Source organism: Pagrus major, chromosome 17, assembly GCF_040436345.1.
Source record: "Pagrus major chromosome 17, Pma_NU_1.0".
Lineage (NCBI taxonomy): Eukaryota > Metazoa > Chordata > Actinopteri > Spariformes > Sparidae > Pagrus > Pagrus major.
Window position 1 is genome coordinate 13,305,140 of NC_133231.1, and position 19,932 is coordinate 13,325,071.

Sequence of the window (19,932 nt, forward strand, 5' to 3'; positions counted from 1 at the left end):
ATACATTTGTTCATTTTCTGGTTCTCTCCCGCTTTTGTCATGGCTCACGAGCCGGGTCATGACATGCCGTGATTCTGATATCCAAGATGATTTTCAGGTGTCGAATGTTGTTGGTTTGTACAAAGTGTTATGCCAGGATAAATTAAAGAGTGAGAGTAAGACATTAAAATGACTTTAAGGAAGAAGATTGGCAAAGGTCCCTCTAATAAACCAATTTACTAAATTACTTACTAAATACAATAACATCTAATACACTGAATACTACGTGTATCAGACTGCTGGAATCTTAATTGCCTATTTCATCCCAGTTTTGGAGATCTCAGGCTGCTGAGAGTAACTGACCTTGTGTAATGATAAATCGATACTTTAGTAATCAGAAATATGATGTTGTATCTCTTGTCGGAATATCTTTACTTCATCTGGGTTCATCTATTCCTAAAGATAAAACTGTATCTGCAAGCATGGTGAAACATTTTATGATTTGAAATGAAAGAATTGTTTAACTAAACTTTTCCCTGAAAAACCCCAAAAGGGAATTTTGTCTTTCATTCAAATTAATTGTAATGTCATTTATGCTGCATTGTCGTCAACCGGAAAAAAATGACATGGGGTTAACATGTTTTCTTTTTTGTACAAATCTATAACTATTGCTTAGCAAATGACAACCTGAACCAAACCCGAACTCATGCTAGTATTATAGTTACTATCATTGGCCTGCCACTTAGCGTGAGCCCAACAAAGGATATGAATAAATAAATCAGAACACAATAAACTCACTATTGACGGGGGACACATCCTATTTTTTCCCCTGGTAACGCTACAGGGTGAACAACAAATCTGTGTTGTATTTGGCAGGAGGAGAGCTAGTTTGCTGTTAGCAGCCAGCAGGCAGCAGAGTGCTGCAGTGTGACAACTGACAACACAAGTGAAGTTTACAGAATGAAGGCCTAAATGTACTGAAATGCTTCAGCCAAGTAGACTTTGAAGGTAAAAGTACTTTGACTGCTAATACTTTAACACAGATGATAGTATAGAAACAACATTTTGATTTACATTCACTTTAAAATTGTTTTTCAGGACAGTTCTGAGATGGAAGTCTGGAGCCTTGATGTCAACACAAAATAATGTGATGTGCTTCAATGTTTTCTCCTCGCTGTGAACACAGCACCATGTCATAAGGGAAATGTACAAAGAAGACGATGAATCCACCACCTACTGCGCCACACAGACGGTTGACCACATGTTACTGTATAATTTGCAAAAACATTAATGATGTTGGACCATCCCTGTAAACTCATGGCGAGCTCTCAGTGGCAGCATCGACTGTGTGGCCCGACCACTTGGCAAAAGGCTGGATGCCCTACAGCAAAGTCCAACAGCAACAGCAATGAGGCCGGCACAAAGACTGTTAGTTAAAGGCTTTGGCTGTGTGATCTGGCTTTGTTTGGAAAAGACTGTGTCCAACCTCAATTTAAAGTGCAACTGAAACATGTCCTACCGCTGGGGGATGAAGTGCATTTAGGGGGTAAACAAAAGACGAGTGGGACAATAACTAAAGGTGTAAAACCACAGACCCCCTCTGGACAAAGGCAACAGACAGTGAGTCAAACATCACATGCTAGCTAAGAAATACCCACTGAACATCCATGCTGCAGCTGCCTACTCCATCTTTTTCTGTTTAAAGCCAGCAGCCTGATTTCCTCTCATTCCTCCATCTCTGTCCCCCTGTCTGTCTTCTGCCATACATCCCTCTCTCCTGTATAGTGTGGGGTGGAAATATTTCACAGATACCATGAATGTGCGTATGCAGACTTTTCACATCATTCCTGGGAGATATTGCACTCTTGCCATGCTGTGCCAAGCTGTCACTTATTAAATAAACCTGAACATATTCCAGGACTTACAGTATATATTTGCATCTTAGGTTTTTCACATGTTCACAATTTAATGATCAGGTATGCAATGAGAAATACAGAGGTGAAAATGGTGGGGGCGGGGGTGAAAAGAGCATTTTTAGGTCATACTTGTTGATCTTGATGATACCAGAGAGTAACCAGGCAATACCGAGACACGGAGCCTCAGATACTGACAGTGATTGCCTACAGTGAGTTGAAAGACTACGATGGATTGGTGTTCGGGCCAATCACAACTTATTCAGAATCACTTTGATCCCTATCAGCTATAAAACCCAATCCAAATGTTGCTAAAATGCTTCGTTTATTGTGGGTACAGCAGCAGAACTGAGGCAGAATTTGCTTGTAAAAGACCAAAGTAGAAGCAGTAAAGGAGCCGAAATCCACACAAAGCCAGCAAACACAACCATCCTGTGACGTCTGACATTCTTCAACTTCCACTGGAAAACTGTTTGAACAGCACTGAATCAAGATTTTGGCAGAGCTGTCCATCGCTCCCTGGAATCACAAACCAGTCAGAAAGCAGTTTTTAAGCTCTTGTCTTTTTTCTCTTTTTCACTAACTGGGTGATGGAGTCTATAGATACTCCACATGGACAGGAAGTCCAGACCAAGGTGATTATTTTACATATTTTAGATATTTGACTTTGCTGAGAGCAAGATATTGCTGTGGCAATAGACAACGAACACTGTGATAAATAAAGCCTGTGTTACCAAATGTTACATGTCACTTATCAAGAATATAAATTATTAAACTACCTCTCTCACAGGTAATTTTTAACAATTAGATTTTCACACACCTTCTTTCATCAGTTCAAATTAGCGCTCAGAATGTCTAATATTGAATACTACAATCTTTTCATAGAAGCCCTGCAAATCCTTGCAAAATCACCCGCAAGTGTTTTAATACAAAGTCAGTCTACCACCCCTTACAAACCTAGATTCATGTATCTGACACCTGCTAGTCACACTGTTGACCTTGAAACAGACCACTGTCAGTCCTTAACAGTTTGCCATTTACCTCTGTACCATATACTGTGTAATGTAATAAGTTGCATTACATGTCGTGGAGTTGTGTTTACAGTCTCTTACTTAATAACAGAACAAATATCAGACTTTCTTCTTATAATGTAAAGTAACATAATATCATAGGTCGATGTCTTGCTAACATGAATTCATGGATAAACTCACATACATAAGACATAAATGTACCTTCACATCCAGGCAGTTTCACCCCCGAAATTCATCCACACACCTCTGCTCGGAAGAAACTAAAACACATCTCTGACCAGATGCGTGGACCACAGTGTCAGGCCCCCACTGATCCAAGCTACTGATGGACCAAAGTTTCCACTGTGTAGCTATTTTAGGAGGCTGTAACAATCCTACTGGGGATAAGAGTGCTTTCTGCTGTGACCTCTCAGGTGGGGTTCGGTGAGAGAGGTCAAAGGGTCGCCACCCAAAGTGAGGGAACCCCCAGACTCCAATTAATAACATGAACATCCTGGACTGCAAAAGGGAATCCCCAATAAGGATACTTCAAAAGGAAAATGTGTGTAAGCAGATGAGTTTATGATTAACAAATGTACGATTAGGCCTGTATAGTTTACAGTGATTATTCAGACATTGAACCATGTATACAGTATATAAAAAAAAACAGATTTTTGTTTCTTTTTTAAAGAAATATTATATTGTAAAGGCTGAAACCTTTCTCTGTAAGTTTAAGGTACCCTCTCTGACAGGATTTCACAATAAAACGCGACTCTCGTCTTCCTCCAACACTCTGGGCGATCTCTCCAACATTCCTTCCTGTTTGTCGTCATGGTGCCAGCAGCTCGGCTATATAAGGTCCTCCTCTCCCAAGTCCTGAGCCACAACGACAAAGAGATCACAACCTTCTGCTACACCACAGCCAGAGAGGAGGGAAGATTCAACCCAGTACCAAAGGACTCAGATCAGCTGCAACAACTGGAAATCTTTTAGACTGGAGATAATTTTGATTCTGAAGATGACCAATCTGTCAGAGAGAGCTCTTTTTGTTTTCTTTACAGCACAGGTAGGCATTACAACAGACTTAAGTTGTCTTTTGAGTTAGAACATGTTTTATTTTATCACCGGGTACTCTGGGCCTGAAGAGGTTTAATAATGACAGTATTTTATTTAAAAAAACAAAAAATCTTTTCTCTGTGGAAGCTCTTAAATGATTGTTTAACCTACAATCTCAAGATTTAGCATAGTGTAATTACTAAGTGTTTGATTATATCAAAATTGACTGAAATTGAATAACTGGAAAACATAGTTATCTGTTTTTAAAGTCATAGCTTGCTATTCTGCTAATGCTGTCTTTTTTGCAAGATATTTATAATTACACCACCCTACAAAATGTTTACCTGCTTTTGTATAATGTAAAAATTAGAATATAGAATTGATTTTAATTGCTTAAAGCATATTTTTATATGTATTGTATGTGTTTGCAGGGACTTATTGTTTGGTTTAAAGAGAAAGAGAGAACTGATTCATTTTTTTTCCCAACCAGGTGTTTTCACTAGCCTGGTCCCAGGTGTGTCCTCGCAGATGCCAGTGCCCAAAGGAGCCCCCCATGTGTCTCCCCGGGGTGCCCCTGATCCTGGATGACTGCGCCTGCTGCCTGGTGTGTGCCCGTCAGAAAGGTCAGGTGTGCTCTGAAATGAACCCCTGTGACACACGTAAAGGGCTGCAGTGTGAATACGGGACAGACATCCGCAAGAGGACTGGCATCTGTATGGGTGAGTGGCCAAAGTATGTAATATAATATAAATAAATAATAATAAATATAAGTCCTTATTTGTCATTGCTTCTTGTGAATGAGAGAATTTTTATCTGTTCAAACCAAATATTTTGTCTCTTTTCTTCAGCTCATGAGGGAAATGTTTGCGTTTTGGATGGTTCTGTCTATCAGGACGGCCAGATCTTCTTCCCCAGCTGCAAGTACCAGTGCATATGCAGCGATAGGCAGATTGGCTGTGTGCCGCGCTGCACCGTGGATGTGATGCTGCCCGGGCCTGACTGCCCCATGCCACGCAGGGTCCAGGTGCCTGGAGAGTGCTGCGAGAAGTGGGTGTGTGAGCCCCAGGCTGAGGCCAGCGCGCTGGGTGGTTTTGCCATGGCGGGTGAGTAGACTGTGAGATGGGATTAGACAAACCATATACAGAGATACAATCATCCATTTCTCTTTGACATTAGTGTCACTGCAGTGTGAGACACAGAGTTGAAAGGTTATGTACATTTCTCTGACCTGATCAGGGAGAGGGAGCAGGAAGCAAAGAAGAAAAAGTTAAAGGAAGGGTTGAGAAAGGGAGAAGAAACACGGAGGAAAGAGACAGTGTTGTCTGTTCAGTCTGGAATGTGAAACAGTGATGTGATACATCACTCTGTTGTCTGAATCAAGGATCATTTCTCCTACAAGTTTTCTCAGAATTTGCTTTCAAGCTTCTGGTATATACCAGTGAATTAATTAATAGATGATTTGGTGGGTTTTTTTCCCCACTAACTCCTCTGTCCATCTTTTCCTTCAGCCTATCGTCAAGAGGAAACAGTGAGATTTGACAATTATGACCCCAGCCTGAACTGCATTGAGCAGACCACAGAGTGGGGCGCCTGTTCTCAAACCTGCGGCATGGGGTTGTCCACCAGGGTCACCAATAAGAACCGTCGGTGTGAGATGGTGAAGCAGAGCCGACTGTGTATGATCAGACCCTGTGACGACCAGCAAGACCAGACGCTACTAACACAGCTTGCACCAAAGGTACGTTTGGGTTGGTTTTTTTTAACAACCTGGATGCTATATTCATTATGCATGAGTTTTCATATGCTTTAGCTTAATTAGATCCCAGTAGCACAAGAATACATAAGCTAATAGATACAAATCACATAGAATTACATTTTTTAGCATGCATTAGTCTAATGAATGATTCCTTCTCTCCCCACAGAGAGGCAGTAAGTGTCAGAGGATGGGGAGGAGCGACACGGCTGTCCACCTCTCCTATAAGAACTGCACCAGCATCAAGGCCTACAAGCCTCGCTACTGCGGCTCCTGCACAGACGGCCGCTGCTGTACCCCCCACAGAACCAAGACCGCCCTGGTGGACTTCCAGTGTGCCAACGGTAAAACCACCAAGAGGCCGGTGATGGTGATCCTGACCTGCGCCTGTCACAGCCACTGCCCCCGAGACAACGCTGTGTGGCCGCCATCAGAGCTGGGATACAGCGGCATGAGGTTATAGGTCATCAAGTCACTCTGAAATAATAATAAGGTCACAATGAACAGGAAGTCAAGATTGTATCTGATGACTGTGTCTCTAAAACCAGTAATTTTGAGTTGCATGCATTTTAAATTTTTGATTTAAAAATTGCTGTCCACAATATAATACACCCAGAAAACTGTGCAATCTATAAGCCTGTAACTTGCAACATATACACAGTGAAAATAAGATTATATCTGCTTATAATGGGCAGAAACAGATTCATAAAATGAGAATCCGCTTTTATGGGTGTGATGATAAAGAACTGAATAGTTCTGTATCACGCTCTCCTCAAGAGGGGTTTAGTTGTGTAACATCCTGTGGACAAATAAGTGTCATCTTCACTTAAGTAGAATCGAAGCACTTAAACGTTGTGGAGATAAGGTAGCGTATACTACCAACTAGTCACAGCAGACTTTGGTTGTTTGTGGGTGTTCTTACATATGTGGAGGAGATTAAAACAGCCTCTGTTCATGAGGTCAAATAGTCACAGGGTAGTGTAGACATGCAGGAGAGTCATGGTGGCTTGAAGCCCTCCAATCAGATGGTTTGATAAAGAGTTGGGTTGGCCAATCAGGCATGATTAAGAGTATTTTAGACAAAGAACATGAAACTACAGTGTGTTTTGTTCCGCCTAAATTATGTACATCCTCCCGAATAAAGTATAACACCACCTAAAACCCAAAACGAACAGTCAACTCCTGTGACCTTCCCACTAATGAATTAGAAAGAGCAGAGAGAGGGAAATTAAGGATTATAGGGCGAGCTGTTACCTTTTGCTGGCACATTTATGGGACACATTTTTGAAATAACTGGACTAAGTGCTTTGACCTGGGCTCAACCTTTGAAAGAGAGCTCACTGTGGTGACTTAGTGTCATTTCTAACATCTTACTGAAATCTTACCCCCGTTGTAAAATGCATAATGTCTATATGTTCCCGTCAATAAATGCAAATCTATGTTTTTAGGGTACAAATGGAAGATTATATACTGTTTTTTTTTTGTTTTTTTTGTTAATTATAGCGCACATAAACATCAGCTATTTTAAGATGACAAAAGTTATGTAAATACTTGCTGTATAGCTTGTGTCACTGAGTGTGTATCAAATACACAGCTTTAATCGGTAACAATGTAAACATGAATTGTATATATTGGTATGTCGTTTTGCTAACTACTTTAATTATACTTCACACTGCTTGTTCCTGTATCGGTCTGAACAATACTGCAAAAATCAACATTTGAAAATAAATGTGTATTTTTTGTATCAAAGCTTCTCTTTATTATAATCGATACTAGTCATTTAGTGCAGGTGTAATTATATGGGCTGAGAGATAAATGTTATATAAATAAACTTTGCATAAAGTGTGTGGTTTGTCCTACAACTGGTTTCACAGGTTGTCTGATGTGTGACAGATCATTGCCCTACATCACACTGTTCTGTTATAAAAACTATTATCATGGATGTGTTATGTAGATATGGGTCAGTCAAATGTATGCCAAGTGTTACCTAATACTAAAAATATGACTGTTCTACTTTTTATCAGTATTGCAGACTAAACACCTCATATAAAAATAAAATAATATCAAAGATCACCTTCCCTTCTCACATAGTTTATATACCATGATGTTTTTCCCTCGAAATGAACACACTCTTGAAAGTCTTCACACATCTGCCTTTGAGGTAGACCTCTTCATCTGGATTCCCTTTTAACAGTCACATCACTGTTCAGTCACATGGGACCCAGAAGCTACCAAACCGTCCGAGCCCCGCTGAGAGCGGGTGGTGACCCTTTGACCTCTATCCCTGATCCGACCAGGAAGGTCACAGTGGAAAACCCTGTTATTCCCTGTAGGATTGCTGCTGCTTCCTAAAATAGCTGTTCAGTGGAAACTTCAGCTCATCAGTAGCTTGGATCAGCGGAGGACTGACACTGTGGTCGACACATCTGGTTGCAGCTATGTTATGGCGTCTGTTGAGCAGAGGTGTGTGGTCATGTCACATGTTGGTTATGTTTGTGGATGTAGGATTTTGAGCTTGGTTCAATGTTGAATTCTCTTTACAGTATGCTAAGATTTGCAGGCTACACAATGAAAACATAAACACACAAACCAAAAAGAGCCTTTGGTGTCAGTCCAGCTTTGCACTTAGGCAAGTCGCATGGCTATTGGGACGGCAATGGCTGGCTGCCTGTCCACCAAAAACATCTCAATAGCTATTAGATGTTATTGCTTAAAATTGACATTATTTAGGTGCTAATGGTCCTCAGAAGAAGATCCTACTGACCTTTGATCTTTCTTGCACCCTCATGAGGTTTATGAATATGGTTTTGAGTGATACATTAGATAAATTGCCATTATATTTGGCACAGAACAGACAGTGTAAATAAATTCATGTTATATTAGTGTGTTATCTAGTACTATAATCTGGTCAATTTTAAAATTGTCCAACACTTTGGTTTATGACCAAATACCTGTACAACTAATGACATTGACAATATGTCTGCTAAACACCTGCATGTAAGCATGCTACTAGATGACCTAACTGAATTACATACTGCGCTGCCTCCACGAAAGGCTGACTGCTATTGATAGTCTTACTGACTGACCACCTGAAAAAAGGAAAAAGCAGTCCAGCTGAGCAACCACCAAGCAACAGCTCAAAGTTTTACTGAAGTGTTTTTAGGCCATGTTTTCTTTGACGCCTCCCTGTCTGAGTTATGTGATGCTGCGTAAGAGACAGAATGCTGCGCAGAAGAGAACTGCATCGACTGAATAACTGCAAAAGAAAGGTAAACCAAGTGAGTGGGGTGGTGGACCTACTATATTTAAATCCTATATCTATTCAGGGCTGCTCAAACAGTTTGGCTGTCAAAGAATGACAGACTTCAAGGCCTGTTTGTTCTGCCAACTGTGTGCTCTTTCCAACAAAGTCTGGCTCTCTCTGCTGCTGCTTTGTGGAGAAGGTATGTAGAAGTCTGTTGGTGAATGGGCTAAAAAGCAATACACTGCATTTCTCTATGTACAAAAAAATATAAAAAAATGATTTGAAAGATCCGATCTGATACTATGTGTTATTTCAAAGTAGGAATACACAAACTGATAAACTACAGCTACACAGTTAGTATTCTTAGCCCACATAATATGTGCCTCAGTTTGGCAGCTTTATATATTTCCCTGAGGCTGTATATCGGAACATTGGTTTTGAGCTAAATGCTAACTTTAGCCCTCTAACATGCTCACAATAACAATGCTCACGTGTCGCTGTTTAGCAGATGTGATGTTTACCACGATCACCATCTTAGTTTAGCATATTAGAATGCTATATTTACTCCTTAGCAACACAAAGAAGGCCTAAAGGGGGGGCTGATGGAAATATTCAGGTTCGTAGGTATTTAGTCAAAAATTTGACCTGATGAAAAACAAGTGACAACTAAAGTTATCACAGTAAATCCTGAGGGGGACAAAAGTGTTTGTAACAAAGTTCAGGGCAATACATCCAAGATAAAGCTTCTCTTGTATTCAGGGCAGTTTGTAATCAGATAATTATAAATGATGTAATCCTGCTGCAAAAATGTGTAATATGTTAAGGTATATAGACAAACCACATAAAGACTTAAAATGTGGTGGCTAAGATAAAATGTTCTCCCAGTCTAAACTGACATGTTTTATCGCTATCTTCTGTCAGCTGCTGTTTACATGAAGGGTGAGTAGATCACTCCCTCTAGTGGTGTATTTGAATAAAGCTCTTGTCACCAACTCCACTGCAATGATCTTAAATGTGTAATGTGTAGGTGACCTCCATACCATCTGAGCAGGCTGACCTCCTGCACATACTCTAAATGTTCAGAGTGGTGATTAATCTCAGAAAAAGACACATCGTGTTTCATGGAAAAATAAAAACTTTATGTAAGTTCACTTTGTATCTCAAATACTGAAAAAAATGACACCAGATAACAAAAGGAGCATAAAAAAGTTAGAATCAGAACTTCTTAAACATTGCTTGTGATTGACAGACTTTCTGTATATGAACCTTCAGCATTTTGTAGCACATTCAGGGACAGATGAGTTTGTGATTCACCGCCTCTGCAAGTATACCCACGACTGTAGCAAGAATATATTTAAAAGACTTTGTTGAATGCATATGATCAGTGATATTACAAAAATATATGACAAAGAAAATAACGTCATGACTTCAACATTTTTAAAAGGAATAACTTCAAATAACTTCATCTTGAAAAATTATCAAGCAGCCTTCACAGAGGAAGAAACTCATCATTTCCAGTTAAACTGAGCTCAGCCTTCAGATCTGTAAAGACGTATGTATGGCTTGTTTTAGCATGTTCACATTTACCTGATATAGATTTCATCAGAATCAGTCTCAACTCCGCTCTCCTAAATGATGATGTGATTTATTTTTCATTTTGCCCAAATGAAATCAGTAACAACACCATTAGGAAAAGGCCTAACAAGATATCTGAAAGGTTCTTCCGTAGCTTCTGTGGCCAGCTGGCGTCCTCTGTGAGACAGTAGAATAAGAAAATTCTCTCTTTGAATTTGCAGCCAGTAAAAGTGTAGATCGGGATATCTTCATCATAGAAGGACACCAAACCATTGTTATAGTCTACGTACACCCTGACTCTCTCAGGTTTCCTTGTCAAGAAGAGAGGGACGGGGATGTTATGTAGAGCTGCGCAGTCGGTGTTATTCTGCAACCCTATGATCCAGTTCCCATTCTTGGCGTTAAGTGTGAATTTCTTCCTCCTAAGAACCGACTCTCTGACTACTCCTAAATACCAGCCTGTTGTCTCTTTGGTCATGACCTCATAGTAGAACTTCCCTCCAGTGATGCCCATGTTTCCAGGACGAATGTAATATCTGTTGAACTGGTGTGGGCCCTCATTGGGAAACCAAATGTAAGGAATTTGCATATAATTAGGCCCCTCACTGTTTGATATCGCTTCATCTTTGCCTTTCCTCGCCGTCTGGGCTGCCACTTTCGTCTTCTTAGCCCTCTTGCCACGCTTGAGTTTAACTTCCTGCACTTCCTGCACTTTTTTCACCCCCATCTGAGCCCTCTTGTCAACATAAGCTTCCTCTAAAGGGACTGTATCATGAGTGCTATGTTCTGTACACAGGACACAAACACGTGTCTGGTCGCTCCTGCATAAGAACTCTAAAATCCTGTTGTGTTTCTTGCAGATTTTCTCCTCCAGGTTGTGCACTGGATTTGTTAGTTTGTGTCCCTTTAAAATGGCAACTCTGTGATGAGGCTCGAGGTGTGTCTCGCAGTAAGAGCTCAGACACACCAAGCAAGTTTTAGAGGCTTTGGATTTGTAACCAGGGCAGTAGTCACATGGCACCTGACCTGGTTTGACTTGGGAAGTGTTGTCAGCTATTGCGTGCTGTTTCTTGAAATTCTCCACAAGCTCCTTGTATCCAGTGTTGACACGAAGTTTGAGTCCTTTGTTGAACTTCTCATTGCACAGAGGGCACACACACTTGTCTTTGCCTTCCCAGTGCTTGGTGTTACAGGCCTTGCAGAAGTTGTGTCCACATGGAGTCGAGACAGGCTCGGTGAAAACGTCCAGACAGATGGAGCAGAGGAACTGATCTTCAGACAGGAGAGGGCTGGCTGTGGCCATGTCTGGTGGGTAAATGATCATAAAGTGATCAAAAGAACGTCGTCCTACATCTGGATTAATGCACAAAAGCTGTCGACTCAACATATAGCATGATAGATATTCTACAATATCAGATATTATCGTGCATATATAGTTGAACTTTACCTTCCTGGGTGTAGATGCTTTGCACTGCTGTCTCTCTTTGTGTGCAGACAAAGTGACCTGCTTTTTATCTCAATGTTAAGTTTCATTTCTCTATAAATGATGCAACAGTGCTCCTCCCTCCCCTGATCACACTCCACCCATCCGCACCTCCTACATGACATTAACCCCTTAACAGTTGAACCTTGTCAAAACAATGATATGACATGAAATGACCTAGAATTTTGGACAATTTCTGATCATAAAGAATCCTTAATTATTGCTTCCTTGTGTAGGAGTGCACTTAAAACACCAACTCAAACCACAAGGAGCATCTGTGCCTCACTCCAACACTAAAAGGAAATCTGTCTCTGTATCAAGTCAGCTTGTGTGAATTGATTTGTAAAGTCACTGCTCTCGAAGGGTTAACTTGAAGTGAGTGATATTTCAGTGTGTTTGCCACTGAAATGCAGTGAATCACCCAACAAATATTTGCTCTTGAGAAAAACAGCTGTTTAGTTTTAATGTTTTCACCTTCAGGACGGAGTGGAGAGATGCATGAATGTTGCATGAATGCATGAATAGTTTTAATAACTTGTTTTTTTATGTTGAACTTTAGAGGTTATATGTTGAACCAAAACAAAATTTCACTTCATGAACCAATATGTAATCTGATTACTTTTGGTTATGTGTTTCCTACTATGGATTATGAAGCTGAAGCTCTGTATTGTGTTTCAACCACTTATTACTTGAGTGCTGCCAGCATCTTTTCAGATGGTGATGTTTGTGCTTTTAATTTCAATGTCATATACAGTTAAACCACTATTTAAAGTAAAAACACCAGAAATGGGAAGTCATTTGATGCCAGCAGAAGCAGCCATAACCAAGAAGCAGCCAAAACACTGGACATTGAGTAAGATGTTTGCTTTGACGTGGCGCTTAAAGTCCTGAATCCTGGTGTTTGGCTTCTTTCTAACACAAAGTGTCAGACTTCTTAATGATTCCTTTGATTATGAGGGATGAAAGATTGTAATGTCTCATGGAAATATTTCCACCAAAACATTTTTTGTTGTCAATCCTTAACTTCTTAAGTTTTACTGACTTTGATTGTTAAACACTGTGCCTTTATTACTTTGGCCTTATTTGGCCTTTTTAGCCTCCACCCCCCACCCCTTTTTTGCTGTCCTGACTTGAACTCTGCTTTGACTCATCAATACTGGCTTTCATATTGTGGAATTTTACACCACTAAAGGCAGCTATGGAGCAATGTTTTTGTGAGTAGTGGCCCGTTATGTTTGTACATATGCACAAGGATGCAAATATACATGAGTAAGTATACAGAGGAGGCTATAAACAACCCTGATGCTAGTTTCATGCTATTCCACTGACTGACAGTTGGAGGTAAAAGCACAAAGAAGGTAGCTGAGTGCCAACAAAGGCAAGAAACTGAGAGTGCAAGGAAATACTACAGGCTAGTAAAACCTGAGTAAATACCTGCAGTAAATATGAGGACAAGATCAGTTTTGTAAATGATCCTTATGAGGAAGGAAATGCATTAGACCTCAAGGATGCACACAATGCATTTTGGTGAGAAACACTGGATGTAAACAGAACTGATTTTGTTTTGCTTATGAGAAAACTTTACAGGGCACCAAATCAGCCTCTTCAGTAGCAAACAGTGAAAGGTTTTTCTTGGTGTACTAAATAATCTATAAGGAGTGTTCCTCTGTAAAAGGGTACAGGAAAAGAAGTAAGTACTGTAAGTGCTGATGATCAGCACAATCTATTTATAATTGTGTCATCATGATCGTCAATACAGTAATTTTAGGGAGAGGGATCCTTCCTCTGTTTTTCTTCCTGAGGTTTCTTCCAGTACAGTTACAGTTTTGTTTGGGTGAGTTTCTTCTACTTGAATCAAGGATCTATGGTTAGAGGGTGTAAAGCCCCTTGATGCAAATTTGTGATATTGGACTAAATAAATAAAATTGACATTAGAAGAGTTAAAAGAAGCGAGAAAAGAAGGAAATGAGAAGTTGTGGAGGTAGAGAAAGAAACCAAAAGCGAACAAAAACCTAGAATAAGGGGGGTGAATGAAGGTAGAAAGGAGTGGGTGGTGGAAAGGTGGAAACAGGGAAGAAAAACAGGAGGGGTGATGATGTGAGGGGAAAGTGTTTTCTCTGTAAGCAGAGTAGAAACTGGGTCAAAGCGTTTTAGTTAACCATCTTGAGCTTGAATCTCCCCTACAACACGAGTGCTCTTGGGCATGGCACTTCCCTTGCTTGACTCTCCAGAAAACCAGTGTAACTGTGTGTGTAAACCACCTCTGCATCTCCCTGCTGCAATGAAAAAACAAAAAGTGTGTGATCAACATACTAGGGCTGACTGAGGATTAAAAAAAGTTTCATCAACAACCTTTAAATACCAACACCTTTAATAAGACTGCCTTCTGTTTATTTGTTTGTTTTGAAGGTCATTACAACAACAAAGAATGTACATTTCATCTGATAGCTCATTTCCATATAAAAGTGAAAAATCAATCGTAGCGCCTACGCCTCATTAAGCCAAAAATATTCTCAGTATTTCTGTTTCAATTTCATTCTCAAAATAAATAAACTAATCCCCTCGTTGGTGCAGTTCAGTAGTAATGATCCAATGTTTAGAGGGCGGGCAAGTGAGGAAGCATGCCTGTGCTATATATATATTCCTGTGATTACATAATTTAATTATTTATGTCCCACAGACTGAAATATATAATATTTAATCACGATATGAGAAAGTGCCCTTATTTCTCATATATATCCTTTAATATCAGGTCAAAACTAAAGACTCTGTTGTTTTCAACCTCTTTAATTTAAATTCATATGTAATTTATAGAGTGCAGGCACTATATTGGTAACACTATGTAATAACCATTAAAGTTAATTAAGCTTCAGTTAATGGTTAATGGTCAGTGTTGGCACACTGCTCTTCTTTAGTTACACTTTTGAACTGAATAAAAAACAGTTTCATCTTTGTATCAATGCTGGAACAAAGTAGCTTCAGAAGGAGCAGCTCCTGCCCAGGACAAGATGATCTCCAAACGTCGTCCCAGCAGATTATTGCGCCCTAAGCTATTTTTCCTTATTTTTGGATCGCTGGGTCTTTTCGTGTAATTATGCTTCTAAAACATCAACCCTGTAATGCACAATCAAGTTATAAAAATAAAAAAAATCAGTAAAATCTGTGCTATCAGAATATGTATAATATGTCAGAGATGTCACATGAATGTGTAAATATTAAAATGATCAAGTGGAAATGTATACAAATTTCCCATTTAATGGCCTTTGGCTTTTTGAAAATTGTTTTCCCAAGTCTTGGCAATCTGGGGAGGGGGAATCAAAATTTGAAGGAGACATTGATGGTTTCACTATTACAGAATTGAAACATCACCTCAGACATCAGGCTGTGGCATCACAAGTGGGATATGTTTATTTTCTGTGTTTTGGATCCCAGTTCTCACCTATTTCACAGCCACTTCTGCTCTGAGTGTGTATTGGCATACGCCTGAATAGTCAGATCAACCTCCCATTGGTGGACAAGTCAAGAACAAACCTCTGAAAACCTCTCAAAGCACTATGGGAAATAAAATATGGCCAGTTAGTGTAAATATTTACAAAGACACTTGACATCAGATTTATCCTCTATTTATTGTACAAAGTCCCCACAAAGACACCGAGGTCCAGGCTGGATTATAAAGCCTCTGTAAGAGGTGCAATTGCACCAGAGCCCTTGTTGGAACCTCACAGCTGTCAGCATACGTGCTAGCATTTTTTTGTTATCAAAAAAGTGGATAAAATATGCACAAAAGAAAGTAAATAATGGATTTATCCTTTTTGATTTATTGAACAAAGCCCCCCAACAGACAACCGAGTTCCAGGCCATCTAAATGATGCGAATTATAGTTGTATACGACTATGTTGGTGACCCAGGGCCTGGGACTAAATTAGGAACTAAATTATTCAGTTACGCAAACTAAAGAATATGATGACGACTGAATTAATATTGAGTTTATGACTAGAAAATGTTGTTTGTTTTGAATCATTATAAAATCAGCTCAACTTGTCTTCTCAAATTCGGTCAACTTAAAATCTTAAAGCAGCCTGGACACTAGCTGTTTTAAGTTAAACAAATAGGTCTTTTTTTTTTTACAGTATACTTGTTAATATTCTATGAAATACAGAATATTTATTTAAAAAAAAGGTTTATGAAACGTTATTGTGCTTTTAAATACATTTCAAAATGTTTGGGGGAATAAAGTACAGACGGTCTGTTTGTGTCAGTGACCTTTAAAGGAGACCTATGATGCTTTTCTGTTATTTTTCATTTCCTTCAGTGTTTTATATACAGTATGTTTTTGTGGACAGTATGAGAAAACTGGTGAGTTTTTGTTTTGTTTTTTTTACCACTAAAGCATGTAAACCTATTCTAGTAGTAGCCCCAAATAAAATAATGAATCTGAAAATGAGTATAATATGTCTCCTTTAATTGTGAAATTTCAAGATACAAGATGGGTCACTGTTTAGTTTTCAGAAAAGAAAATAATACATTTTATTGCACCAGGGCAGGAAATGTGTTTTTGTATCCCCAGTAAGACGACGCCAACAGCAAGATTAATTAAAAAACACATTAAAACAACACACTTCGCAAATCATCATTGATGCAAGAGCAAAAGTTGCTGCAACTAAATTAAAATCTCCCAGCATGAAACATGTTTTAACGCTGCTTGTTCTTTATTTTGATTGCACTTGGTACAAATGGATCCTTGCACATTGTTTTCATTACTGGAGGGGGCCCCCCTGTGGTTTTAACCTTCATGCATCACTTCACAGGTGTGACCAGTAGGTGTCGTAGCTACATTGCAAATAGATGAGAGTGAAGCACAGGTCTCCCTCCACCGTGTGTGACTGTGGGCAGGATGCCATGCTTCAGAGTGACAGCTGTTAAAAGAAAATGCATATTTATAGATCTAAGTGTTGTTACATCCAGAAAGCTGGAGGTTCTGTGCACTTGAAGCCTTCACTGAAGTCAGAGCAGCTTACTTGGTTTTGCTTTCTCTCCTGATATGATCATTACTGAGGCTGCCTCATTTGTCTCCATCCTCTCTCTGCATCCCTGTCAGTCACTCTGAGGGCTTGAACCCGGGTGAAGGTCGAGATACCCGGCGGCTCCAGTCATTATGGTGACGACAGTGGCTGCAACCACGCTGCTGAGTTCACTTACTTGAACTATACCACGAGCCTGTGGTGATTGACAGGGCATGGGGATGTCCTTTGGAATAACAATAATGGAGATGGAGAGCGAAGCCTTGGAGGGGGGTCTCTCCATGTCAGAGCATTAACACAACTCCCCTCTCTCTCTCTCTCTCTCTCTCTCTCTTTCTGTCTTTGAAACATCAAAACAGGCTCAGGCGCATTCCTGTACGCGCGTGACCGCTCTCACGTCTGCAGCGTGAACGCGAGCAGAGCGGGACATGGAAACTATGGTAGTTGGCTATATAAGCCTATGAAAAAAAAAAAGTCATGTATAAAATAGATATAATAAAGAAAATGTCCAGTTTTATGTAACTTCTTCAGCTCCTCACAAACTCAACTGAGACTCACAGTGAACATGACAGTGTGTGTAACTGTAACATTATCCACATTAATGCATGTTCGTGCTCGTTTAACTCTGTGTCAGCTGTCAGGTCTCAAAGCTTCTGAGGGGAAGTGATGGAGCACATTTTGGTGCATGCAGGATCTGGAGATGGGATCGGCTGACGGCGGCGGGGGGAGCAAACTCCACCCAGCAGATAGAGATCTCTGGCAGGCGGAGCGGAGGGCAGCTTGTGCCGAAAGGGCTCGGGGGCTGGTTGGTCGGGACTCTTGACAAGTCCCGCAGAAAAACTTCACAGGGGCAAAGTCCAGCCCGAGTGTGAGGGAGACAGGGGTGGAAGTTAATGTGTGAGTGTGAGTGTGTGTGGGGGGGGGGAGAGTGTGAGAGAGAGAGCGCGCCGGGCACAAAATCACATGTCATTTTAAAAAGAAATGCTCCAAAGATGGCGGTGGTAATCGCGACGGGAGTTTCAGGTGCCTCCGGAGTGCATAAAAGTGGATTTGCGGAGGTTTTGGTGCGGGAGAGCTGGCACAAAGTTTTGGTCAACTTGAACGAGGAAGCGCTCACGTTGAGCTGCGAGGAGAGCAGCGGCAGCGGCGGCGTCAACGACAGCCTGAGCGACAGTGTCAACTCCAACGGCGTTACCAACGGATCTTACCTTGACAACAACAACGCCAACTCCAACAACGGTCCGCAAACTGTGCGCACCGCGTTCACGGACCTCCCGGAGCGAGTGCCCGAGGCGATCGCCAACAGAAAGCGGTGCGTCAAGGTGACCAAGCAGGAGATCGGGGGGCTTGGGATCAGCATCAAAGGCGGGAAGGAGAATAAAATGCCCATCCTCATCAGTAAGATCTTCAAGGGGCTCGCAGCGGATCAGACCCAGGCTCTGTATGTCGGGGACGCGATCCTGTCCGTGAACGGCATGAACCTGCGGGACGCGACCCACGACGAGGCTGTGCAGGCGCTGAAACGTGCCGGGAGAGAGGTGACGCTGGAAGGTAGGCAGGCTGGACAGACGGGGGAGATGCACAGGTCAGGGAGTCCCAAACTCTAAAAGGGGCTCTGTGTAACAATTCGTACAAATTTAGGCATATTAAAATCACTTTTTTATTGGCCATATGTGAAGTGAAAAATGAGACCTTTCCCTCTCTGTGGATGATCTGTTTAAGTTGTTTAATGCTGCTGGACTGTGGATTTCTTTGTGAAGGGCTGGGGTCGGATTTTACGCAACTGTCCAAAGGATGCCACTTCATGCATGTTCTCAGTTCCCTCCTTTCTGTGCCTCTCTGCACTCCACTAACAGAGAGCAACAGTAGCTGACTTTAACTTACAAATGGATTCCGCTCACATACAATAAGAAAAGGCTTCTAACACAACACAGATTTTCCACAGAGCCCATTTTATTTCTTCCGACAATATAAAGTCTTATAGTAGGAAGGCCTCCTGTGTTTGTGCTTATCTTTTAGTGTGAAGGATTTTAAAGCACACCTGTGGAGATAAGAGCCACAGTAAGTGTTAGATCTCACTTTATCCAAGGTCAGTCTGTGTCTGGAAGCCACTTCCAAAATGTTAATGAATGTCAGCCTCTTTTTTATAAAGACCTAACATAACCTCACTCACACAGCCCTCAGGGAAGTGTGGACCTTAACTTGCATCCTTCAGGGAGGCAAACATGTTGTGTTGGGACTCTCATTCCACATGGCTGCCTGTTTCCCAAACCGGTGTTGGGCTGTTATATCATCCTGTAGGTCAGTGGTCCTCAGGACACCAAAAGAAAAAAAGTGCTGCATGTTTTCTACCTGCTGGTTGATTACATTCACTCAGCATCCCAGATATAAATCGCTCCCTGATTAGACGAGCGGAATGAGAAGCAGCAGGGTTTTGAGTGTTGACGACGAGGAGTGAAAACCTCTGCTGTAAGATGTGATTTATTTTCCATTACAGAAAGGAGGCCCTGGTTAATACCACGAGCTCAGGAAGAAGAGGTGATGGGTTTTTTTATTGCATCAGCTTATATTATTCATATGTCATTAGTCGTACAGTCTCCAAAACTCAAGTGGAACTTTATTTTCACTGCAGATATATTTAATTTACAGCAGGAGAGGGGAAGATACTACTTAATCATCTATGTAGTGCAACTTTTTCATCATGACACCCGTCTGTAGTTGTGAAACTAGTTGATTGACTCACAGAAGAACACTTTGGATTCTTAAGGAATCAGTTCTTACGCAGCCATAGGTGTCATGGGAGATTTGTGCAAGGTCAAACTCGTATAGTCTGTCTTCTCTGAGCAAGGAAACTCAAACTAACCCAGCTCTACATCTCCTCAAGCATCATACACACAC

The 19,932-nt window shown here is 40.9% G+C and overlaps 3 protein-coding genes across 3 annotated transcripts in view; 2 read left to right on the forward strand and 1 right to left on the reverse strand.

Annotated features, from left to right (window-relative positions):
* The first annotated feature begins 3,733 nt into the window (after positions 1–3,733).
* Positions 3,734–6,174, forward strand: LOC141012061 (CCN family member 3-like). The gene is made up of 5 exons (XM_073485441.1): positions 3,734–3,850; positions 4,449–4,677; positions 4,807–5,061; positions 5,467–5,696; positions 5,881–6,174. Exons 1-5 carry the CDS (start codon positions 3,734–3,736, stop codon positions 6,172–6,174), a joined length of 1,125 nt encoding a protein of 374 aa, XP_073341542.1.
* Positions 6,175–10,072: 3,898 nt separating this feature from the next.
* LOC141012415 (zinc-binding protein A33-like) lies at positions 10,073–12,027 on the reverse strand. Its single transcript, XM_073485891.1, has 2 exons — positions 11,978–12,027; positions 10,073–11,835 (listed from the first exon to the last, which is right to left on the reverse strand). The coding sequence occupies exon 2, from the start codon at positions 11,831–11,833 to the stop codon at positions 10,601–10,603; it is 1,233 nt and encodes a 410-aa protein (XP_073341992.1). The 5' UTR covers positions 11,834–11,835; positions 11,978–12,027; the 3' UTR covers positions 10,073–10,600.
* Positions 12,028–17,938: 5,911 nt separating this feature from the next.
* sntb1 (syntrophin, basic 1) overlaps positions 17,939–19,932 on the forward strand; it is a 39,284-nt gene continuing 37,290 nt past the window's right edge. The window contains exon 1 of the mRNA XM_073485151.1: positions 17,939–18,585. Within this exon, the coding sequence (XP_073341252.1) occupies positions 18,027–18,585 (559 nt within the window). The 5' untranslated portion in view covers positions 17,939–18,026. The remainder of the gene's footprint in view (positions 18,586–19,932) is intronic.

What these genes read in the sequence shown, in the direction of transcription:
- LOC141012061 (XM_073485441.1), top strand. Translation starts at nt 3,734, where the DNA reads ATGGTGCCAGCAGCTCGGCTATATAAGGTCCTCCTCTCCCAAGTCCTG. An exon ending in AGGAGGGAAGATTCAACCCA is followed by an intron (nt 3,851 to 4,448) that starts GTACCAAAGGAC and finishes TTTCCCAACCAG; the next exon opens with GTGTTTTCACTAGCCTGGTC. An exon ending in GAGGACTGGCATCTGTATGG is followed by an intron (nt 4,678 to 4,806) that starts GTGAGTGGCCAA and finishes TCTTTTCTTCAG; the next exon opens with CTCATGAGGGAAATGTTTGC.
- LOC141012415 (XM_073485891.1), bottom strand. Translation starts at nt 11,833, where the DNA reads ATGGCCACAGCCAGCCCTCTCCTGTCTGAAGATCAGTTCCTCTGCTCC.